At 41.2% G+C, this 26,182-nt stretch overlaps 1 protein-coding gene across 8 annotated transcripts in view; it reads right to left on the reverse strand.

Annotated features, from left to right (window-relative positions):
- mical2b (microtubule associated monooxygenase, calponin and LIM domain containing 2b) overlaps positions 1-26,182 on the reverse strand; it is a 62,597-nt gene that overhangs the window by 25,985 nt on the left and 10,430 nt on the right. For 7 of the 8 annotated variants that reach the window (XM_075470617.1, XM_075470613.1, XM_075470614.1 and 4 more), the window contains exons 2-12: positions 18,395-18,749; positions 13,628-13,835; positions 11,943-12,059; positions 11,222-11,323; positions 10,538-10,693; positions 9,224-9,324; positions 6,285-6,542; positions 6,094-6,209; positions 4,738-4,864; positions 3,786-3,876; positions 2,226-2,373 (exon numbers count right to left, since the gene is read on the reverse strand). In XM_075470617.1, coding sequence (XP_075326732.1) covers positions 2,226-2,373; positions 3,786-3,876; positions 4,738-4,864; positions 6,094-6,209; positions 6,285-6,542; positions 9,224-9,324; positions 10,538-10,693; positions 11,222-11,323; positions 11,943-12,059; positions 13,628-13,835; positions 18,395-18,658 — 1,688 coding nt within the window. In that variant the 5' untranslated portion in view covers positions 18,659-18,749. Of the gene's footprint in view, positions 1-2,225; positions 2,374-3,785; positions 3,877-4,737; positions 4,865-6,093; positions 6,210-6,284; positions 6,543-9,223; positions 9,325-10,537; positions 10,694-11,221; positions 11,324-11,942; positions 12,060-13,627; positions 13,836-18,394; positions 18,750-19,459; positions 19,653-26,182 lie in introns of those variants that run through there. The other variant, XM_075470616.1, reaches the window with a different exon arrangement.

A 26,182-nucleotide genomic window follows, 5' to 3' on the forward strand; every position in this document is an offset into this window, starting at 1 on the left:
AGACTCTTAAAGACTCTGAGGTCAGATGGACGGGGAGGAACAGGACAGACGAAGAGGGGATCTAAAGACATTTTCCCTTTAATCTTTTTTCAACTTAAGTTAACTGCACTGACACGAGCACCTCCTTATGTGGGATGTTGACAACAACAAGGTCAGACAGGGAGATGCACACAGCTGCAAAGAAGAGAGAGAAAACTCCTACATTGTGAACCGGTGACGGAAACTAGACTCGGCCTTGCTGGTCTAATGTGGGCTGGTTATGCACGTGTGTGGCAGACAAGGAAGTATAGCAATTAATCAATTAAAAGAGGGAAAAAAGAAAGTCTGCTAGTAAAGAAATTAATGCAATTTGATGAAGTTGATTTAGATTTATTAGGAGATCAGAGGCAGAAGCTCATTATTGCCAATTTCTGAATTTTATTAGTAAGACTGCACAAAAACTAACAACTGAGGAGAGTTCTGAAACTACTGAAATTCGGTGAAGAACTGTCCATCAAAGCCTGGAAGGATAGTGGTGAGCTATAATCTTTGCGGAGGGAATATTGTTGGGGCGAAAGTCTTGATTCATTCAGATCCTTTAATTTAACAACTGTGAAAGTAAGAGAATTTTAAAATGTGAGGACAACTCAAGGTATTGGGACTAAAGAAGAAGAAAAGCACTCATCAGTGAGGCGAATCGGGACGAAATGAGATTCCGTTCGCCCGGGAGCAAAAAGATCAGATTTTAGAGCAGACGATAAAAGGTCATGTGGTTTCTGATGAATCCAAATCTATTTAATTTCCAAAGTGATGAGCATACTCGAGTAAGAATCGTATCGGCCTCATGTCTACTATACAACACTGAGGGCAGAATCCATCGGGCTCAAACTGTGGGTCAGGGTGCATGAGACCACAGAGACCAGACCTCAACCCCATTAAGAATCTTCAGGAGGTCCAACTCTTTTGTACAGTTAGAGTTTGTACAGTTACTGCATGTGTTTTTATGTTGGATTGAGTATTTATCTCCAGGTTATTCTATACATCTTTTGCATCCATCTGCACAGAGATGTGCTACTAGCTTATTTTTTTGCATAAGGTATGATGTAATTTTGTACCTTTGTCTCTGAAAAATAATAAACTAACTAAAAACAATAACTAAACTAAACGTCAGCATGTTAACATGAACACTTACAACACATTAAGTTTGTTTGCATGCATGAATTATATAGATATATACACTGCTAATATTTAGGATGCTAACAGCTTTGCAGCAGAGAGGATTTATGAATTAAGGGAAATTCAGGCACGACAGGAGACTTCAGAGAATCCCCAAACAATTAAGATCTCTACTAAAAGGTACAAACTTTAGTCAATAATAGTTTAAATGTTGGACCGACAGAGCCACACTGCTATGATGTCATCATCTCCCATTTAAAAACTGATAAGTATAGAATCGTAGCTCGTTGCTATGACAGGAACTGAGATGACATGAGTGCATTAGTCTACAAAATCCCTGAAGAGATAATGTCATTCCAAGTTATCAGTGTGGCATTTAGATTGGTTTTCTCAGTTGTGTGTTTGCAGTCAGTAAGCAACAGACCAAACAAACGTAGGTCAAACGTGTTTAGGAGCGAGAGCTAACGCCACAATCACTCGGATGGAGCGTCTGCAAAGTGACCGCTCGACTTCAAAGTTGATTATCACTCAAGAAAATCAATTAATCTGCTCCAGAGAAGAGTCAAAGTGAGAGATGTTAGCAAAAACAGAACATTTTCACAGTACTGCAGTGCCTTTCGGCAGGGTGCAGGTTCAGCTTGAGCAGCAGGGGTTTAAGGCGCTTGTTTAAGAATCACTTGGTTTACAGAAGAAGAACATTTCTGGGCTCACGGCTGTCTGTTTTCCTACCATTTCCAAAGATGAGTTTTTAAAGTTACACCTGAGTAACCATAAACATTTCCCGCTTTTATAGAATAGAATAGAAGTACTTTATTCATCCCAGCTGGGAAATTACTTTGCAGTTGCAGCATACAGACAAGGTTATAAATAAAATGAAATAGAATATAAAAATGCTATAAAATGTAAAAATGCCATAAAATATAAATGCAACTTAAAAGCAGTACTAGCAGAGATTAAGTTTGGAATGTATATAAATATGTAGATATGTATATGTAAAATATGTACAGCAAAATGTGCAACAAATGCAGTTGTGCGAAATTGAAATGACCATAATTTGTGCGTGTTCTTACATGAGCTCGGGCCTCTGGCGGTGGACGAGGGCGCAGAGGGCCAGGCCGTTCCTCCAGGAAGACGCGAGGTTGGTAACTTCCACTCCTCTGTACCCCTGAGTTTGCTTCTGACACCAGGTCAGCAGCCGGCCAGGACGCACCTCCGACTCTGCAGAAGAGGAAGCGCATGTCAGAGAGGCCCAGGCATGATGGACACACAGCATCAAAGGAAGGACCTTTTTCATGCCAGAAAGGATATAATCCTCCCCCTTAACTCCTCCCAGAGTGCTACATTTTTCTCAAGACTGGAAAGTTTCTGAAGTGGAGTTAAAACTGTTGGTTCTTTAAAAAATGTGATCCACTTCCCAGGGCTGACCCAGACCAACACTGGCAGCAGAGCACAGATTCAGCCAAGGGCATAAAGTGACCCACTTAGAAATTCTCCAGATCTTGCACACTTTGATGTGCCTCAAATTGCGTAACATGGTTTCCTTCACACATCGGGATTTATCTGCAAGGTCAGACCTCTGGGAGTCGGCGGTTGCGTTACACAAAGCTTGTTTTGATGTCTCGTGGGAAAAAAAAGATGCAAGTATGATCTAATTAAAAAGACCTCTGGTGACAATTGCCCATCAGAAAGTTTAAACATGACTGCTTTCAGGTAAAGTAGTTCATAAGTGTGAGTGGAAAATAGTCTTTTTTGGTGTCTTGTTTTATTTTATGGCCCATTAACATGAGGTTTAGTTACACATTACCCTAATTTCCAGGAGCAAGACACATCTAATAATAGCATAATGAATAAGAAAAGTAGATAAATAAAATAGAATGAATAATGAATGATTTAAAAAACAGTTTTCTACATGTTCAGCACTAGAAAACAACAAGAATTTAGCAAACAGATGCTCTTCTCAGGAGTCAAAGGAGACAAATACAGAATAGCTCTCCAAATAACTCCAAATAAGCTCTTATGCTGCTTTCAGTGTGTAAATAAGCCAACTGTTGTGTACCGTCACCAGGACTACTTCATTACCTTCAGACTAAAGAATGAGAACCTTCAGCTGGACCAGCTGAGATAACACTTATCAGTACAAGCCCCCCCCCCAGTGCTGTTTTTAAACCGGTATGATACGAGCATATCGGGTCGCACGTGACTCAGAGGCATCGTGTCTGACCTGCATACGAGCGCAATGTAATCCAGCTTTATTGTTCGGCTGGTTAAGCGCTCGCTGTGATGTCAGTCTTCTTTCTTGGTGAACTCCATTAGCAGCCGGGTCAGATTTATTAAAGTGAGTTAAGTTACGGCTGTCTTTGTGGAAGCTCTCACATCTCAGTGATGAATCATTGGATGATCAGATAACAAGCCCCATGTTGTCACCGTCACTAATTTGTCTAATGATATTTGTCTGCTTTTTATAGCAGCATGAGCACCCTGCAGATGTAAAGTAATCTCATGGCTGAGTGCGGAGCTGATATATATATATATATATAAATAAAAAACCTGGATGTTTCCAATGGTTACAGCATAATAGAATAATTTAGAAGGGTTTTTATGACTGGAGGGGAGTTTGGGGAAACATTCACCTCTCCTGGACAGGTTGACTGATCTTCGCTTTGGCCCTCCTTTTCCCACCTGACCCAAGTCCTGCTGACCATCAATGAACAGGTGACGCACCTGAGGGGACAAAAATAAGAGGAATTAATTAATTAAAAAAGGCTTTTTGAGAGCTTCTCAATCCAAATGAACAGCCGTTCTTAAAGATCCTTCCAGCCGAAGGATGAAGGGAGACCACACCTTTTTTCACATCTCTTCTTGGCAATAACATCACCAAAATTTCATAGTTAAAGCCAATTTGTACTCAGATTTGTTCTAACCACATGAGTGGATGGATTGGCCAGTTAAACATGAGTAAATTTAAATTGACGAGCTTCCCGGTTAGTTTGATTTGTAGCCGAGGCAGCCTGTAGCACAATCCTCTGTCACATTTTCCATTTTTGCCTTTTTTTGTAACCAACTACTGACACCTAGAAGAGTGGGATTCAGAAGAATTGCAGTTTACATAAATATCCTGGCAGCAACATTTGAGAACTGAACGAAAAAAATGACAAAAACAGAAAGAAAAAAGCCCGACCCTGTTCAGTGGTGGTGCTGGCAAATGTTTGCATGCTTCGTATCAGGATAAATATCTTCAGCTCAAACGTTTGCATGCTGGAACACAGTTTGCAGAGCTACTTTAACCCTCACAGTGGGAGAGGAGATCTGATCTCACAACACACTGACTGCAGTCATACTTCTTCAAAACTAGTCCGTGCTTGCAGGTAAACACGACAGAGGAATTTGGTTCTTTTTTCCAAATACAATTTGACAACATTTATGCGCAATAACTGGTGAAATTACCCTTTTACATGGTGCTTTAAAGGGATTTAGAGGAGACAATATTTTAATTTACAGTTGATGTTATAAAAGGTGACCCACGCTTTCTTTGGTCTGAAGCTACGATGTGTTCTGATGCACGTTGCTGAGAGCTGGACTGACCTGATGTGGGCGCACGCAGCTGGAGTTCAGGTTGGGGTAGCGGGTAGAAGGGTCAATACTGTACTGTTGAAAGTTTTTACTGATGTTCTCTGTGGTGGTCTGAGGCAGCAGACGGTAAAGGCTCTCCCTGAGGAAGATAAAACAAAGATCCAAGTGAGATTTTAGTTAAACTCAGTGGGGTCACATGGCACTGAAAGGATCAGATTATTGGCTAAATTACAATAAGACTGAGTTGTTCCTTATTTGAGCGAGGGTAATTATCCTTGGATATATGGCGGTTAATAAATCGTAACAGAGGCACAAAGCATGTCATGTCAATGATAGGTGGCGCTGTACCCATTCCAACTATTGCTAATAGAACCACTTCCTGTTGACCTCTTCACCACCAACAACAACAAACTCAGGTATTCGAGAAAATGGCAAACAAAGAGCAAGATGAAGCTACGCCCCTCTACATTTGGTCTGTGATGAGCTGCTTGTTGTACAAACGCGATGCACAACGGAGCATTCTTCATCACGGTGTTTGTTTCTTTCCGACGGTGGCGACAACAGTAATATCGTCTCTTCCGACTTCCGGTTCACGACCCCGGGAAAAAATCTTGAGCATGCGCAGAACACAAAGTCTAATTCACTACGTGCTTCAGCGTCTACAAGCAGGTTTATTTTGACTTTCAATCGAGTTATCTCGGGTCTTAATCCGATCCAATTTCTTGTCAGATTAAGGTGTCTACATGAACTGAATAACTCAGTCTTATTGCAATTTAGCCAATAATCTGATCCTTTCAGTGCCATGTAACCCCACTGAGTGACTGCACGGCATCCACCTGATAAGGACAAGTGGAGAGTTGGGGAATTACATCTTAATTTACTGTGCAGGACACCTCAGCTCAGCACGACTGTGTTTGTAGTCTTTAAACTGTTAGATTTCTTCATGAGGTATCAAACAAACACAGAAGAATTATCAGAAGTACGAACATATGTAAGAGCAGGAAGAAGGGTCCAGTAGCGGTCACACAAGGCTAAAATTTACATGACAGCCAATTATATGAAAACAGATACATGCATCCATAATTTTGTTGCATTTTGAGCCTTACGGGCAAACACATCTTTTGTTTTTGTTCATTGTAAGTCGCCCAAACATTAGAAATGTTTGAACTTCCAAAGGTCAGCATGTGACCAAACTCCTTAAAAGCTTTCATCAGGAGATGTACACATGCCGTAGGAATCTGCTCCATAGTTGCTTTGGACTGTTCAACAAACAAGGTACGTTTTTGTCTGAATTAAAAATTAATTACAGAACATGTATAAGACTGCTCCAATCTTGGATTACAGGAAGAGCAGCAGAAACACACACACCTTTCTGCCAGTATCTCCAGGGGGCTCTTTCCCTGCGACCAGCTCCTCACCATCCAAGCAGTGTCGAAGGCGGCCAGAAAACCCCGAGCACAACCTGTTCCCATCGGCCAGAAGGGCTGAAAGCGCAGAACATGCCGTCAGCCTCAACGCACTGTGAACCGAAGACACATCAACAACTCAGGCCGTCATACCTCGAGCAGACTGTCTCCCACCAGCGCCACCAGTAACTGGCGTCCATGCTTCTCCCTGATCAAGGCGGCGTTCTCCGACGCGTACATGCTGGTGAAGTCAAACATGGCTACGTCTGGCTGGCCGTAGTGGTTGATGGCGTAGTCCAGCGATGGCAGCTCGTAGTTTGTGCCAAAGTCAGCAGCCTCACGAGCGTAGGAGAGCAACGCTTCCTGGTTGACGTTGTCAGCACTCAGTAGTCTCTCTGTTTCCATGTAGTCCTGTATTCAAAAGAAGGGTCGGGGTTAGATGAAGCAAAGCAAGAACATTAATATGCTGGAACCAAATATTTAAGAACACACAAATCTAAAGTATGAGCTTTCTGTAGTATGTCATTAGCCTGTTTAATATGTTTGGGTACTACCAACACTAAATACTTTGAGTTAAATTCCCTCTTCCTCTAAGCTGCGCATTCAAAGACAAAACAGAGAAGAAAACCGTCTTAATTGAACTATTTTTTAACCTACAAAAGCATGCAAAGTTCAGGACAGGTCAGCATGTCAGCCAGTAGGCCACAATGTGACGGTAACTGTGCTGAACGATCAGTCTTAACATGTCTGATGTTCCCACGAGTGATACAATCTTCCTCAGACTCATCCAGGATTCGTCATCCCTTCATCTTTGTCAAAAACAAAAACTTCCCGAGAACCAGCACTCAGGGCACTTTAGGCAAAATAATAATGGCAATGGTTCAGAAACAAGTTCCATAAAAGAAATGGAGTTATGTCTCACTGTGTGAGGGTCTGGAAACAGATTTCAGGTGGGTTTTAAACAATACTGAGTGTTTACAACAGTTTTTAATGACCTAAGAACCAAGGATTCGTTTCAGCCTTGGTGGGACTGTTTAGATGACAAACAATGGATTCATTGAAACCTTAATGATAGCAAAGCTGAGATCGTTTCATTTGGACAACTCTTCTTTGTAGAAGAGTCTGAGCATTTTCTTGGGCCTTTGACTTCATATAATCAATCATATGTGGGAAAAAACAACATCTTGATCAATTCAGATAGACGATGTGGGTATAGATGAGTGGTTTCTTCAGTCTGCAGCTGGTACAATATGCAGCCAAGCGTCTTTTAACTGGAACAAAAATTGGCTTCTTGTTTGTCACAGGATTGATTTTCATGCTTAGTTTTTACGTCTCTTGATGCTCTGGCTCTGCCCTAACTTCATAATTACCCTCCAGCTGAGACGCTGTGCTTGTACATGCACAAGTGGAGCAGATGGTGTCCTACATAAGAACTGCTGTTATATGGGACACCATATAACTGGTGTTTTGAATGCGTTTTAGAAATAAAACTGGTACCGACGTGATGAGTGCACCATGAGGCCTCGGACGTTTTGACCACATGTGTGCAGGCTGTGATCCAGCTGACGCAGGGAGAAATCACTCAGCAGCAACGGGCAATGTAAGCTGAGATGGAGACCACTGAGGGCAGGGCAGGGTTTCAACAACTGTGTGCATGTGTGGACGCTTATAGAACATGATGGGGAGAGTGAAATGAGGACTTGGTCTCTCTTTTAGGGGTAGAAAGGCAGACAACATCCCGGAATTCTTTGTTCTTCATGGTTAGGTTCAAGACTTTAAAAGTCAACGTTAAACAAAGAGAAGTTATGGTTAGATTTAGGGTGAGTCTAACTATTCAATGCAAGTTGAGTCATTGTTCACATGCATTTCTTTCTTTTTTTTTTAAACATATTTATTGGTTATTCATGTTAATATAACAACATCCAACAATTTAAACATCCAAAACATATGGCAGAAAAGAAAATAAGAATTAAATGATTAAAAAAGATACAATAAACTGCAGTAATTAGACAGCAAATTACTGTGCAATGAATATGAAATAATTAAAATAAAAAATAAACGCATATAAATAAAAATAATAATAAATTTAAAAAAAAATACAGCTTGCACTCCCAACAACCAATTAAATAATTATCTCATTCTCCCTCCCTCAACAGTTCCAGAAATATCCTCCAAATGTCAAAAAATTCAGAAGCCCTCTTTCTAATAATATAGGTCAGTTTCTCAAGAGCCAAACTTGATGTTAAGTTATTTAACCAGTGGGTAAAAGAGGGGCAACCAACATTCTTCCAGCATAATGCAATACAGCGTTTGGCCTGCAATAAACAAAGGTCAACCATTTTTCTTTCCTTACAAGATGAAGTACAGTCATCTGGATAAATGCCTAAAATACATACCTTAGGATAAAGGTATAGGGGAAGTGTTCACATGGGTTTCTGTGTGGGTGAGACAACCCCACACGGTGCATCTTGCACAACTTGTGGGTTTGTATTTTCAGAAAATTGGCGTGTGAAGATTAAAAGCAGTCTTTCTAATATGATTTAGTCTCATTTCTACCGTCTAATCTCTGCTACATATGGGAGTGTGTGTTTCTGTGGGTGTGTGTGAGATATTTTAGAAAGGTGTGAGAGAGCAAGCCTTTAATTAGAGCCCCCGTTTATCATCATCATCATCCTCCATGGTGACCCATCGCTCACTGCTCTGGCAACCACTTAGACTCTCTGCTCTGGGATCCAGCTTTAAATACTGCGTGTGCATTTCTGGCCCGTCAGTGCATGTTTCAGTCCTAATTTTGTCAAGAAAACCCATTACATAACTTACCAGTTGGAGCAACTTTCCTAAAAAATAAAAAAAAGATTTGAAAATAACTTATAAATGCAGTCTTACACAATAACCTGCATGTGTGTGTAGTTCCACAGCTATAGGGTATAGAGTGTGACCTGTTACGATAATAAACAGCTGTTGTCTTCCTTGTTGTCCTACTACTTTACTGAGAACAGTAATTACAAATAAAAAACAGTCTGTAACCATTTAGTCACCGATTAAGTATCTGATTAAGTCACCAAAGCAGCAAGTAACAAATCTGAACTTACATTTATGATGACCCCTTTGTCCAGCAGACTCTGCTTTTTTGCCGTCATCACAAAGTAGTGGGTGTTGTCTTTGTAGTAAACAATGTTCTCCAAGTCAATTCCTGAAAGCATGACCGTATTCTTTAAACAGGAACCTTACTTTTAAAAACACTGGTACACAAGTTAGTCAGACTGAAATAAAAAAATAAAAAAAAACTGAATCAGTTTTTACTAGGGATGCAGCAATACCACTTTTTTTCAAACCGATACGATACTGATACTTTGATCTGAGTACCTGCCGATACTTCTACCACAAAAAAAATGCAATGAATTGGAAGACAGGTTTTGGTCTCACTAGCCTAACCATACTGTTCCTGATTAGCTCGACATCTCCCCTAGCTGCCAATCTAAGAGAAATACAACAAAAATGACAAGCCTCTGACCTCTGACCATGCAATAAATTGGTATCGGTTCATGGTATCGGTTAACTTTAACGAGTATATTAGAATAGTATCAGCCCGATACCAGTATCTGTGCCTCCCTAGATTTTACTCTTGCATCTGTACATTTTATTGAGCTCAGACTGGCCAAGAGGTAACAGAAGAAGAAGTTGGTAGCAAAAGAGACTTCAAAGAAAGGATAACATCAATCTCTTTTGTAATATGTCGGCCTAGATTCTCATTGGCCCAGGTCATGGAAATCCTAAGAGCTTGAATAAGGGCGACTGAACTTCTTTTTATTGATTCTTGAAGTCATTTCACCTGCATTTCAACCTTCGGGCAGCACGGTGGTGTGCAGCTCCTAAACATGCATGTTAGGAGCCCCGGGGAAGGAAAACCTCAGAGAAACAAACCAGGGTAGGGGATGCTCTTCAGCCTTTGCTGACAAGTCGCTTAAGAGACAGAAAACCAACAACGAAGACTGTTTGACCTCACAGTCAAACAGCTTCTTCTGTTCTAAAACCTACTGGACCAACTGGTTTTAGAACTGAAGAAGCCTTTCGGCTTTGAGGTGAAACGTCTTCAAGAACCAAGGGAAAGAAGTCAAGTTGCCCTTATTCAAGCTCCTGTGATCTCATTGTAAAATAATAATGATAAAGCGTAAAAGCACATACAAAATGCACGAAGCTGCAAAGATGTTCAACTGCGTGCTAACTTTTTCTGCTCTTTTTTCCCCACCAGCTAAATTGTTCGTGAGTCGTTTTGGTCCATGAGGTAAAAGGTTAACTCGTTAACCTCATAGAGCAGTAGTCTAATTGGCCCAGCTGAGCTCTAACCATAGCTCGATTTAACTGGACGGATAACGAACGATAGAACGTTCATCACCATGTCTCACCTGTATCCTCTTTGAGTTCCAGAAAGAATTTCTGGTTGAAGATGAAGGCCACGCCACTGATTTCTTCCACTTTGGCTTCTGCCGTCGTGTTCCTGTTGACAAAGTTGGCCGTTATAGCAATGGCCAGCTTCCCTCGAAACTCCTTGCGACTGAAACCTGCCGAGAGAGGAAAAGAAATGTAACAAGTAATCCACACAAAAGAAACCTACAAGTTTGGTTTTCAAGCAACATAATCATGACTATCCAAACAAATAAAGCTGCTGAACTGTACAGCAGGAGTTCACAAAAGCTTCACAGCATTGATTAAAACAAATAGGAGTTGGCAATTTAGGGAGTATGTTTACCAAAGCAATAATCAGTCAGTTTATGGTGGAACTAAGATATGTAATAGCATGCAAACACGAACACACAGGAAGAAAACTTCCAACATCAGTCCTGCATTGGACAGAGAGCTTAAAAATCCCTTTAAACACATAATATACATCACACACAACAGACTCCATACACACAATAGACTCCATACACACAATTAAGCTTGCAGTTGAAACCACGTCAACAGGAAATGCTTTAGTGAATGGAAAGAGCTTTGACCGCATGATTAATGTCCTGTTAATGTGGGTCAGTGAGAAAACTTTCCTCAGGTCTCACTTTGAACCAGCTGCCAACATTTGGTCTATTTCTCACCATCCAACGTGCTTCTGCGCCCGTCGGCTCCAATCACCACGTCGAAGTCAAAGTCAGAAACAGGATGGCCGGACGGCCGGATCTCTGCTCGCCACCCAGGACCTGAGGAACACCACCAATCAAACGGGTTATGTGAGGAGAGAGAGGGAACGTCGGCAGGAAGGTAAGAGGACAGATTTGTGGGTTATACCCTGGAAACGGCGCAGGCTTCTCTGTTAAAGTGCGGATGTAAAAGAGTAACCGTTTCATCTCTCTGACCACATTAGGTCTATGTGCCCTTCTGGGCTGCAAGTCTGCAAATAGTTTTGTCGTGTTCTCTGGAGAGCTGCGGGGAAAATGTCCCCATGGGATTTGTTTTCTTTTCAGGACACATTACATATTCCAGGATGCTTAGAAAAGCCACCTCCGAGCTCAACTAAAATATAACTAAGACAGAGTCCATAAATAGCTTTTGTCCACCCTCCAGGAACATTTCTGATGATTTCAGCATGTGTTACATACATCAAACCTTCCATATATAGAGATATGCAGGCGAGTCCCTGTGTGTCACTGCCAGTCATGATCCTTTCACATGCAGACACCGTATATTCAGGAGGAATAAATATTCACCAGCCACTAAACTAAACTCCTGCCCTGAAACTGATTCTGGTCTTTAAAGAGGTGAGAACCAGATAAAAATACACAGCATGGAAGAAGTTCTTCGTCACAGGGACAGACTTACTGTCATCGGTCTGCTCCTCTGGTGGCTCCAGGAGCTTTGAGAACTCCACATTGACGTGGATCTCCACTCCCAGGATCAGGCTCACTTTCAGCAGCATCAGCTGCAGCTGGCGGATACCTAGAGTCAGCACATGTGCACATGCTGTAAACTCCAATATAAACAAGACATAAAAGCAAGGATGGAGCACATCTGCACAGGCATAAATATACATCTCAAATGAGAAAATTACACTGCTATATGGGCCTTATTTTAATCCAAATAAGACGACACTAAACAACCTGAATCTGTGCACAAGCAGCAGAGATGCAACACTGAATTCAAACATCAGGATTCTCAAGAAGAACAAGTTGCAGAGTACGAGTGGATGGCAGGGCTGTAATAGCACTGCCACTCATACAAAGCTAGAACATCAGATTGGTGCAACCAAACATTATTAAAAATGTCATAGAACAGCTGATTTTAGTAAATAAGAAACAAAAGATGCTTCCTTATTTATGCAATGTGTAAGCAAGCTGGATTTCAACTTGTACACAATAAAGTGGCCCCAGGGAAACCCTGGCGAAAGCCTTTGAAACAGCAACAAGGTCCCTCAGATATACTATGCTACATTTTAAAGAAATTTAAATTGAAAGAATTTGAACAAACCTTCATCATTCCTAATATGTCAAATATTAGAGATTTGTTCAAATCTTTGGTCTCTGAGATATTCAGTTCAATTACAAAGTACCAATTCTTTATACAAGTTATGTCAGAGAGCGTTACAAAGAAAATAAACAAGTTTAAATTCAAGTAAATGCAGCCAAATTCAATCCAACTATAATCCAATTCAATAAAGTCCTGTGCAATGTGACAGTATTTAGAAAGATGGCAATTCACAAACAGCTGTTTAACTAAGGAAACAAACACATAGCATCAATTTAGTCTACTGGCTTATCCTTTGGGGTTGATGCCCTGAATAAATGGGGAGTAGGTCGTTATCTGGCAAGCTAGAAAATTCTGTTGTAAGAGTCTACTTTAAAGGGGAATCCTGAGCTGAAGAAGTTTAAGATGCCCAAACGATACCAAACGGCAAGTGTAAAAAAAAAAAAAAAAAAAAAAAAAAAAGAATGAAATAGTGACTGAAGTAATGTCTAAATAGTACAATAGTTGGGCGTCTCCTAGATGAAAGGATGTCCTGTGTGTCCCATTAGTGTCCAAGCATCAATAATCAGCTGATATATTTCACACTGCAACAGTTTCATGAATTGCCATGGCTCAGCAGCTCCTATTTTCAGGAAGGAAGGCAGGGCCGCACATACAGAGCAGAAGTTACAGTGAGATACAGTTACAGTTATGACAGCTACACTCAGCAGAGCTCATCTTTATGGACACTTATATAAATACACCACACCGTTACCAAAAGCTTTCGAGTGCCAATGGAAACATCCCACCAGGGAGGTGCAGTCAACACAGCCACCACCATGACACATGAAATACAGAGAAATGTCACGAAAGACACCTTTAGTGAAGACGACTTTGGCTTTGAGAGTAAACAGCGGCAAACACGTAAAGTAGGCCCTATTTTTACTTTCAGTTTGGCTCCGGGTTACTTTGCATGCTTTCTCTTGGATCAGAAAGTAAAGACCTAATTTATTGATGAGACCTATAAAGAGAGTACTGAAGAAATAAAACGGATTTCCACTCACTTATGTGGTCGATGGCGCCTGCGCAGAACTTGCCGTAGAACTTCTTGGCCCCGAGACCCCTAAGGTCATGAATGGTGTAGGGCCAGAGGTGGAGCACGTTGTTCCTGGAGAAAGTGTCTCTCTTCTCAATCACCACCACTTTGCAGCCCAGCAGGGCCAACTCGATGGCTGTCCGCAGACCACAAGGACCCCCACCGATGATCAGACACTGGGAAAGGTTAAAGAAACCAAAGCAAGGATAAGAAGGAAGGAAGAAAGAAGAACAACATAGTTCAAGCACGTTTTCTGGGAGTCATACAGGACTGCAATCAGACAAGATTACAGAATATGTTGCAGTCAAATGTAAGGATTGCAATAAGTGAATTGTTAAATTGAATTAATTGAATAAATTAATTATTTGTGAGAAGCCAGAAAGCTTTAGTTGTCCTGATGTAGATCATTGTTCAGATTTTACTTCAACACAAAAATCAATCCAATGAACCCACAGCATCCAAACTTTCCAGCACAAAGCTGGCAACAAGCATGTGAATGTGGTGGAGCGCTAAGAGAGACTCGAACATTTTCATGAGGAATTGATGAAGACCAAAACAGAAGGAAACCTGATGATTACAGATGAGGAATGGGAGAAGCGATCCAAGTTAACAGCATGTTCAAAACTGTGGAGGTTTTCCTGGAAGAATCCTCACCGTAGGGCTGTAGCGATCCACTAATGTCACGATACGACGCACTAATGTCACGATACGACACACTAATGTCACGATGCGACACACTAATGTCACGATGCGACACACTAATGTCACGATACGACACACTAATGTCACGATACGACGCACTAATGTCACGATACGACACACTAATGTCACGATACGACGCACTAATGTCACGATACGACACACTAATGCCACGATACGACACACTAATGTCACGGTACGACGCACTAATGCCACAATATGACACACTGTCACGATACGATGCACTAATGTCACGATACGACGCACTGTCACGATACGACACACTAATGCCACGATACGACACACTAATGTCACGATACGACACACTAATGTCACGATACGACGCACTAATGTCACGGTACGACACACTAATGTCACGATGCAACACTAATGTCACAATACGATACAATCAAGTCATTTAGTGAAAAGATTTTAAAGGGACAGTGTCATTTTGGTGAAATCTTGTGAGTGTGCCACTGACACTCATATTAGAGCTGTGGTGAAAGCAAGTTTCTTCCAGTTAAGGCAGTTAGCAAAAATAAAACCTTTTCTCCAGAGACAGCACCTTGAAGCAGTAATTCACGCCTTTGTGACCACACGGCTAGATTACTGCAATGCACTGTATACGGGGGTTAGTGGGTCCTCCATTGCACGTCTCCAACTTGTACAAAACGCAGCTGCACGTTTTTTAACTGGCACAAGAAAGTTTGAGCACATTTCACCGATTTTAGCCTCACTCCACAGGCTACCTGTCCATTTTAGAATTTCTTTTAAAATTCTATTATTTGCTTTTGAATCCCTAAATGGTCTTGCCCCAGTGTACCTCTCTGAACTTCTGCACCCCTACACACCCAGCGCCCAAATTATGGAATGAACTGCCACTGCACATTAGACAGGCCTCCTTACCGTCTCATTTTAAAACTCTTCTGAAAATGCACCTCTTTTCCTTGGCTTTTAATACCAAGTAGGCTGTTGATTTTATGTACACAGATATTTTATTTGGGGTGGGGTTGACAGTCTATTTATTTATTATGTTTTATTTGGAAACCTTTGTATTTAAACTGTGCTTTATAAATAAAGTGGATAGGATTTATCGAACTGAAAACATTAATTACGCAATATTTAGCTCTGACTGGACAGATGGAGTCTACAGCTTGCAAGTGCTGGACAAAGTGAATAAAAGATGTGGTGAGAAAATCAGTTTCATTTATTGAAACTAGCTTCCAAACCTTTGAAAAGTAAATAAAGTTCAGTATTACAATGAACAATGGAGTTAAAAAGTGCAGCAAATGCCCTGTTCTGAACAGATTCTTTGACAACTTTTTTAGCTTGACGAAAGAAAAAGAAAAAAAAAAAAAAAAAATAGTATAGAAAATATTGATATATATATCGAAGCATCGATGAAATTGCTCAGCCCTACTTCACAGGTTTTTCATCATCACAAAACAAAAGAGCTTTTAAGACTCAGGACTCAAATGGGGTTGTCAGAGTCGAATCATGGCCTTATTGTGACCTTTTACTTTCTGAGAGGAGGATCCCAGATCGAACCCCGACTTGGGCCTTTCTGTGTGGAGTTTGCACGTGTGGGCTCTGTACGGATACTCCAGCTTCCTCCCAACATTCAAAAACATTCGTAAGGCTAATTGGTGCCTAAATTGACGCTGGGAGTGAGTGTTTGCTGTTCGTCTCTGTTGGCCCTCTGATGGACTGGTGACATTGTTCTCTCCTGGAAACTTCAGAAAAGGAGGTGTTGAACCAATTCTCCATGACTCATGTTTGAAAATGACACGAGTTTGTTAATGAAATCCCAATTTCTTAGTAACAAGCGGCTCAAAACTCTGGGTCTTCCTTTAACGGTGCATAAATCACTCACTTTTCCAACATCTGAGAGAAGCTCTCAACACCAAACTGGGACGTCAGCTGCGGCAGACCCACCGCATCTTATTTCAACTGGCATGCACTTACTGGCTATCCAAATCTCATACTCCAGTTTAAAATCAAAAAGATCCCAGCACAGGGAAACTGTGGGGAAACCTGCTTTGTTTCAGTAATGTAGAAATTATAACTTTAAAAACAGTCAGTATGCACATTGTTGGTCACAGAGAAGCACTTTACCCTTTTATCAAATAGTCAGTTACAGTATTAAACCTTCTTTTATTTCATCCCCCATTTCTTTTAAATTAGGAATAATTTCCCAAAGACTGAGTTTGAATTTAATTACGATGCATCCTGTTCAAACACAAGAAGATGGTGTACATTTCATAGCATCAGTGTGGATTAGGGTCACATCTTACAGTGGGTGTCTCTTCCTGTTCCTCCAATAAAAGGAGAATGAGTCAAGAGAAAAGCAACAGAGAAGCATCGAATTTGTGAAAAAAAATATTAATCCGAGTCTGAAAGGTCCTCTGTGATTAGAGTGAACGTTTAATTTCCAGGTCAGCACAAAGTTATATGGGACATCAGCCGGTTTGGGAATATATCCTTTAACAGTTTAGAGTATAAACCTTTGTGGAGTATGATTTGAGCCATCTTCCTTGTAAAAGAAGTGAACAGAGAGACATAAGTCATGAGTTCTCAGCCCTTCTGCTCTCATTTAGATTGCAGATATAGTTTTGGAAAACAAAGCACCCACCCAGCTTCAGCTCCCTCCATCTTTCTCCAAATAGCAGTTTCTCTCGGAAAAAAATGTCTGGAATAATAGTTGCGGTGTTATTTTTGGCCAACCCTCAGCCCAACCCTTCTGTGTTAATCTCCCCTCTGCAAGTCTCTGGCCCACTTCCCCCTCCAGGATGTCTTATCTTTCCCTTCAGATGTGAAGGCTCTCTGTCACCAGGCCGAAAGTGCTGCTTCAAATGTGCAACGTACAGGGTCAGACAACAGCACAGGACATAAAATACCAAACATGACATGCCTCATGTGTCACATGAAATGCATATCTGAGCTTCCACACCGCGTCTGGGCCTCAGCGTAAACTTACACACAGTCCCTGCTCGAGTTTCCTCTACAACAGCTTACACTAGCTGATCCATACATTATACCAACTAAATCCTCAAGTTACAGCCACTAAAACCACTTAATCGTGCTGCTGAATTAATTTGGTCTAATTAGTTATTTGAATATAATACAGACTAAACTAAATTCATATGTAGAATAAATTGTTCAAAGTACTCTGGCTGCACATGTTGGTCCCTTTCAGTCACACGTTCCCTCCGGTAGCCTTCACTGCTGTGGTCTCCTACCTTAAACCAAAGCCGTTTTGTGCTTAACTGATTATTTCACACGTGCAAATTAAATCATGCCGGTCACAAAACACTAAAACTCAGAAATTCTGTAGTTTGTCCTTTTCAATTTTTACAGTTTGAAGCCAAGTTTTATCTCAATGTTGCTGTTCGACAGCCAGCCTACAGACAACAAGAGCTGTGTTGTGCTACTGTTAATCCTGTTTAGTCACATGAACAGCTTCTCTTTTTTTTTTTTAGCTGGACGTGCAATGCATTCGTCACAGAACTAGCGGAACTTTGTTATTTCTGACAGTGGATCATTTTTAAATACTGCTGTAAGGAAATGCACAAAAAGAAAACATCCACTGTGTGTGTTGACCCATTTAAACTCAACAGAAATTTGTGGTAAAAATCGCTTCGTTTGGATGGAATAGAGGAAGAAATCATCCATTTTTCTTGCCCACCAGTTTTCTGTCATCCTCACTGAATGAGGTACTCCAGAAAGGAGAATGATCAATCACAAAGACGTGAATAAACCAACCTAAACAGCTTGTTAAACGCTCATCGTTAAGCCTTTCTCCCTTTGATAACGCATCAATCATTCATCAAACAGAGAGACGCAGAACGAGTTGACAGGAAGAAGTTAATGGGATAATAACAGCAGAAGCTTGTTAACTAGCAGGACAGCAGTAATCATTCAAATCTGACACGAAGACCTTAATAAATATAACAAAAAACACATCTCCAACACCATTTAGGAGCAGTAAACTGCCAACATCACTAGTTTTGTGTTTCATTCGGTGGGCCTTTCTTACCCTTGTGCCTTGGCAGATTTTATTCTGCTTGTAGACCTTCTGCTCCACCCGTTTGTCCAGTTTGGTCCACAACGCTTTGACCTTCCAGGAGCTGACAGCAGCCTTCAGAGAGTTGTAAAAGTCGCTGTAGTCCAGAGGATCCAGCTCCAGCTGTCTGCAGAGGATGCTGAAGGCCTGCAGAGTCCCTTTACAGGTGGACGCCTGGAAAAAGTTCTCAAAGAGCTGACTGGCCTGAGCCGTACGCTCGTCCTCCGTCTCACCCATCTGCTCTGATGGTAACCGGAGTCCTCAAAAACTCACTCTCCTCTTCCACTTTTGCCTCTTTTTGTCTCCTTTCACACACTCAGTGCTGCTTCTAAAAGGAAAACACAAAAATAAGATGCTTAGATAACAACGGCAACTGTTAAAAATACAGACTCGATTCCTACAGTTTTACACAGGTTACTGTACTGTGTAACCTGTTAATGTCATTTGCAAAAACAAAATGTGCATTAACATCTCCTGGTGGACTAATTTTATATTTTACAGATATAACAACCAATCAGTGAGCAGGTTTACTTTTCCAGACACAAAAATTCTATGTTTATTTTCTAAATAAATTGTTGCGTCGTCTTATTTTTCCACCAACACAGATCAACAACCTCACACAAAGTGTTTCAAATTAATGTTTTCAACCTGAAAGGGTATCTTTCTTTCTAGCTTCAGCAAATAATAGGTGAAATATCCTCATTTTGGCATGTTTAGCCATTCAATTTATACTTTAAATTAATAAAACGCTACAAATCCCTTTGCTAAGTCTTCGCAGTTTTGCAACAGCATCGAGGAACAGCCTTACAGGGTCTGAAGTATAATTATAAGCTTAATTGTGTGCTAAACATGGGGCTGAGCAGACCTATTAAAACTTTGTGTCAGATGTTGAATTTTAAAAGCAAAAAAACACACCGACAATAAGCCACCAAAGGAGCAACATGCTGCTTCATATACAGCAATACTGTGATGTCATGCATTCTGTTTGCTGCAACCAAACATTTCTTTAACGGCCCAAAGTGCGAGACAACAACAAACCTGCAGAATTCAAACAGTCACAATTAATCTGCACGTGTTTTCCTCTGGAAGCAAACATTCTCCTCCTGCAGCTCCACTGAATGCCTGGCAGGATTATGAGTGAGTGTGCACTTGAAGGGGCTCAGCTGAGCAGTCATGGGAGAAGCTCAAACGCTGTGGGGCTGCAGGAAAACACTTTCACAGTCACACGGCCCGGTTTGCACACCAGCTGCGACTTGTTGAGGCACAAAAACGGAAAAGAAACACCCGTGAAACACAGAAGACTCCCACTGCAGACTTCAGCTTTGTCTCTCCACTGAACAAAGACTTTTCAGACTCTATTTGACCTACTATCAGCAGTACATCCCCTCCCCGTTCCGCCATGAGAACTTTCCGAGTTCCTAGTTATTTCCTGGTTCCTTGGGAAATCTCATCTTACCAAGACAGCCAAGTCTGTATGAAGTAAAGTCCACTTACAGTTTGTTATTTTTGATGTCCACTGCAAAGTTCACATCTATCTGTTACTGAAGCAAAAGTCAAAAGCACCTAAGAGCATTAAGATTCATAAAACCATATATTAAAGGGCTAAAAAGGGCTGTTCAATTTCAGCGACCTTTTCCATTCAGACAATCCAAAACTAGCAATCAGTTACCCGTCAGAAGAAAACAGTTAGACTCAGAAACATTGCCACAGTTATATAAAAAGTTGCTGCTATTGGCATTTAAAAACTTAAAAAGGGATCAGGTTCATTAATAATAGCCGATGTTTGCTGTCCCTCAGACTTTGACAGTGCAGCTAAGACCGTGCTCGTCTTCCACAGAAAGCCTGTTAAACCTCAAATAAATAACTTAAAAGGCTGATAAAAAGAACGCAAAACAAAGGCACTGACAGTAAATGAATTGGGCCTGCTGGTCAAACAAATCCTACGTTTTTAGTTGACCAACAAATACATTGTGCAAATATCCGTCTACAATTTCAACTTCCTTTCAAAGATCATATCAATGTCCGTCCATCCATCCGTCCATCCATCCATCCATCCAGCCAGCCATCCATTTCTGCTTATACGAGTTGGGTCACGGAGGCTAACCCAGACATCCCTCTCCAGCTCCTTCTGGGGGATCCCGAGGTTGTTCCCAGGCCAGATGGGATATATAATCCCTCCAGCAAGTTCTGGGTCTGCCAGTCTTTTCCAGTCTGAATATAATGCTTTACCTTAAATTAAGTACTAACTTCATGTTACACCCCAAAAAACAGACACCAGCTTCAAAGTGAAGCCAAGAATTTCCCAGATAACATCTCCATAAGAGCCGAGTATCAGATTCCCATCACTGGAAGCCTCTCTGCATTATTCTCACTGTTACAGTCATGGAAACAGCTGTCCTGTGGGAGCTGTGAGAGGGATTCGGTTTCTCTCCCACACGCACACAAAGATAAGGCCCTGCATGTCCATTTACTTAAACACATACAACTCACACATAGTGTTCCATGAGCCTGAAACTAAATCATCTGAAACCTTGTCGTCATGCACACTATGTAAGTTTACGTCATGGCAAGGGACAGTGTGTGCTGCAGGTCGAGTTTCCTCCACTGAGTGTTGGTCACACATCCCACAGCCCCACAGAAACGCACGCTTTCCCTTTAAATCCTCGAGTGGCCCAGAGGGGCTCTCGGGTCTCTGCTTCATAACACTTTGGCAGCTCACGGTAGCCTCTCAGATACTATTACCTTCTCCGCAAACGCACACATGGACACCCTCAGAGCTTTCATGTTGTTTCAAGCCCTGCCCAGATAAAATGTTTCCAAAAGCTTTGCACCTTGCCTTCCAGAAGGAGGACTAAAAAGCTGCATTATCTCATCTTGGAGCCAACAGAAAACTTCATGAATTAACTTGTTTTGCCATCTGACTGCCCTCATCCTGTTTTATTAGTCTCATAGGAAACCATGAGAAGCAACCGACATCCTGATATGAGCTCCTGCTTGTGTTTGGCTCTGAAAAACACTTAATATTATGGTATATTACTACACTGGTAGTTTACCAGTGATGAGTGAGGAAAATACAGTAATGTGTGCATTGAGAGATAAAAGAAGGTTATGGGAAAAGATGGCAACCTTGGGATCTGTACTATTCATTTAAACACATCTGGCAGGATGCATTCTGGGAGTCTGAATACAGGAAGTGGTTAAACCGGTTATCTCTTTGCACATTTACTAATGGGTCACGATATCTTCACTTGTATCTGCATTTCACGGTAACTGTGAGACCAACAACATATTTCCTTCGAGGGCTTTTCAGACTTTTTAAAAAGAGTTTTTCATTCTTGCATCTTAAAACTTAAGACTCTGAAAACTGCACTGCTTTCAAACCAGCATGCTCACACAACAGCTTAAACTAAAACGCACCAGTTGGTATGATTGCTTCATCTCCGGTTGTGGCTCCAAAATGGCGGTCCTGTTGGGAGAAAGGCTCAAAGCCTGCCCAAGTCCTGGCATATGAATCCATCCACTGCCCCAAAGTGTAACAAGTCTGTCTGATTTTAGGAGAGTTCAAAGATACAAAGACTGGTTCCAGACATTTGAATTTGCATACATGGTCACTGCCCTGATAAATGCAACACCGGCACGAAAGAACAAATCCAAATCAAAACGGTGAAAAACATCCGTAAAACATTCTGTTGGAGTCATTATCTGTGTACAGCTTCTGCATGTTGATTCTCATTTAAGCATTTTTTTTTTAAATGTCCATTTCCTGGAACAAATTTCCATTTAAAAAAAAAATCTGGTTTTGGTCAGACTAAAACAAACTGTTAGAAGGTGAAGCGCATCAGAAACTGTGGTCTGGATAGACAAACGCATATCTTCTTGTTGTAGTTCACAAGGTTGTTCACTGGGAATTAATAATAATAATTACTGTATATATTTAAAATTGTATGTGCACAGTCCTCAGGATATAAACCACGCTACTACTGGCGAAGGACTCAATCGCTTTAGAAGCTGCACCCGTGTTTAAAAAAGGAACCTACAAACCTGACTTTTTGCATGGAAAGGTCACCAGTTTCATTCAGCTCATTCACAAGGAAACAGCATTGCCATTTTGCATTTCCAGAATCCACGGACATGCATCATCTAATCGTTTTGCAGCCAAACGAGCCCATCGTCTCTACCACAAAGTGGTGATACCATTTTTGGCATCCAGGAAACTAATTTTGTCGGCTCCTGGCAGTAATGTTACAATTAGAACCTCCTCACCAAACCAAGCCATCATCTGAGGTAACTATTTGCATCACAGCGGGCGATAAATTCACAACTACTTCACTTCAGTCACAGGAATAATTTACATCGTTATGCAACTTGCACAGATGGTCATTTATTATAAAAGAGTTCCAGGTACTTACAAGGAAGTGGCCATACTTACATCACCTCCTATGACAGACACGTTCCTGATGTGTCATCACTCATCTTTCAAGAAAAGCTGGTATGGTATCTTAGTAATCTTACTGACAAGCTACATCAGCTGTGGCTGAGGTGAAACAGATCTGCCAAGACCCCAAATCCTGGATGCAAAGTCTCCAGGAACTCAAAGCAAATTTCATAAAACAATTAAAAGTAGGGTAGGAGATCCTGGATTTTGAGTCCAGCGAAGCTGCATTTTGAAAATCCACAGGTCAAAAGTCCCGACCCTTTTCTTCACTTTCCCCCCGAAGCCACGCCTCTAGAGTCCATGAACGAGCACGAACGCGCACGAGCGCTGTTCTGACAGCAAGCATCGATCGTTGCCGTATTTAGTATATGCTAACTATACGTTTAATAATGCTAGGTGCTAGCCAAGCTGGCTCTAGTTTAGCTTCCTGCCAAGCTTCGTTCACGGAGCAGGGTACACGCACAGGGGGAAGGTGGAGCAGATTGCAGTTTGATAGACGGCATCAGAATTCAATCATTGTTAACCGTCAGGTCCGTTCAGTACGATTGGATAGTGTTTTTCCTAGATTGTTCGTTCTAGAGGCCACTAAAACTTTTCATATTCGTGTCAAAACATTTAATTAATTGGTTGCAATGGGGGTGTGAAGAGTATTTCAAGCAATATGTAAAAAAATGCTCCAGAAAAAGAACCCCTACCCCACCTTTAAGTCATGCAGGAAGTCAAAAATCACAACATCAGCTTGTTAAAAGTTGCTTTGGGTAAAACCAGCTGGAGCACTGAGGTGACAAACGGAGGAGGAGAAATGGGGTCCTGGACCACAAACAATGAGACGCTTCATTCATACAGACACCACAGAATTATCTCGTTTTTACTAGCTGGCAAGGCCACGGCGTGACCTGTGACACCTCTCACTTTTCACTCAGCACAACACTGTAGACGACACACAGTGCGTTCAACTGTGTGCGAGAAACCGTCGTCTGTAATAAGCCTCTTACATGACTCCCACAATGTAGTTCAGGGCATTAGGTTGTTTCTTGACCCACAAATTAAACGTAATCTGTTAAAGCCACGCTGAATTAACCATAAATCCGACGCTGTCCGAGTTTGGTCAGATTTCAGGCTCAAGAAACATTTCAAACGAGAAAATCCTCTCTGCGAATGTATAATTTCTTCGTTGCATTCTCACACTTTGTGCTGCTTTCATCAGCGCACCGACAGCTGTGACCGTGTCCGCGAGCTGACCGCAGACCAAATCCTTCTGTGATCACACACAGAAGAGAGCACTGCTGCTTCCTGTTATCAGATTTATTTGATCACCTACGCTAATAAAGGGGCCATTGTCTGCCACGATCATGTTGTGAAATCAGTAACTGCTGGTTAACATTTAATCTTAACGGGCTGAATGTCTGCCATCTTTTTAGACTTGTGCTGTCTGATAACAGAAACTGTAAAGTATAGGGATGCATCGATACCACATTTTTTAAAACCGAGTAGCCTACAAGTACTTACCTTTTAGTACTTTCCGATGCCGAGTACCGTTACAAGTACTAATCAAGGCCATTACGGTTCTTACAGTTAAACACGTTTTATTTTCTTTAGGCATATTCGACCCAAATACAGCTGCACTTTGTGCATTTTAGTCATAAAACTACTCTTAGTGCAACATATTGTTTTAACTAGGGCTGGGCAACGATTAAAATGTTTAATCTAATTTATCACATGATTTCCCTGATTAATCACGATTAATTGCATTTGTATGCAAAATTCAAAAATGGATTCAAAAGTAGCGTATAGCTTTTAGCATTTAGTTTTATTTGAAATGTGCTGCCATATGAATGAAAGTGCCATAACATTTGTTGTGCAAACACACTTTTAACATCAGCATCTTTCTGTAGTTTTTATGTAGAAGCCTCGCTCCACTGTCTGTTTCCTTGAATGACTTGCTGCTATTAGTTGTGTGTTATGCCTTTAAGTGATATTTTAGACTGGAACTACTACGCTGAGAAGACAATTCAACTTGGCAGTGTTTACAGATGACTTTGGTTCTGTCGACTCCGCCGTCTGGAAGAACTTTAAAATGAAAATGGCCGAGGAAAAGTTCCGTACCCTTCTCCATGTTTGGTGGATCCGCCGATTACTTTCTTTTCATGTTCTGCAGCAGACAGCAGCAGACTTTTACAATAATAAAATAAATAATAAAACAGGGGTGGTCTGTGGCGTAGTGGGTTGAGCAGGCGCCCCATGTACAAGAGGCTATAGTCCTCGCTGCAGCTGGCCCCGGTTTGAGTCCCGCATCGGATGGCCCTGTGCTGCATGTCGTTCCCCCTCTCTCTGCCCCCTGCTTCCCATCTCTCTGAACTTTCCATTAAAGGCACAAAAGCCCCCCCAATTTTTTTTTTTTAATTTGAATTAAAAACAAATAAATAAATTTAAATATAAATAAATACATTTTAAAAAAACCTGTGTTAATGCGCGATAAAATATTTATCGCCTTTAAATAACTAACGAGTTAAGCGATAACAACGAGTTAACTCGCACAGCCCTAGTTTTAACATTTTAACTTTCACAAACAGATTGCAGGAAAATTAAGCTCCCGTCACACCGATATCGGTTCTGTAGTATCGGAACACTTTACTGAAAACTGAATACTGAGTACACAGACATGGCATCAGTACCGATCCCGGTATCGGTGCATCCATAGTAAATTATGTAAATCAAAACAGCTTCATTAGGAATTTAACACTCAACTTTGATTAAAATAATTCATTTTTATAAAAAAAAAAAAAAACAACAACAGATATGCTGTTTATCAGCATTCAGTATACAGAACAGACACTCATTAAGGCCCTCTGACACAGGTTAAAGGATCTTATCTATAGGTTAATCACTTGCAAGACAGCTGAACTCAATTGTGTAAAGTCAGCGGCCTGTGGATGAGTTCATGTCTGAAAGAAGGTTCAAAGCTGAGTCAACAAGTTCCTGCCCAGACAGCCTGGGTGTCAAGGAAGAGGAAAAGCACAGAGAGAGGTTGCAGATGCTGGGAGTGTTCTGTTCAGAGGGGAGCGTTGCAGATGCTTTACTTATGAAATTCAAGGAATTCAAACATGACCACAGAGAGAAAAGGACTTGGCGAGGAGGCGTGCTGCTCCAACAGCACGGACTCACTCTGAAATCAGGAAATATGAACAGCTGGAATGTCAAAAAAGCCGAAGTGTAGATGTGTCGTCTTTTCAGAAAAACATCAGAGAAAAGTCAGCCGCAACCAGCAAACTGCTCACACAACAGTGCAGCAACAACAAGTCAACATTTTCATCTTATGAAAGCTT

The sequence above is a fragment of the Odontesthes bonariensis genome, chromosome 7 (genome assembly GCF_027942865.1).
Source record: "Odontesthes bonariensis isolate fOdoBon6 chromosome 7, fOdoBon6.hap1, whole genome shotgun sequence".
Lineage (NCBI taxonomy): Eukaryota > Metazoa > Chordata > Actinopteri > Atheriniformes > Atherinopsidae > Odontesthes > Odontesthes bonariensis.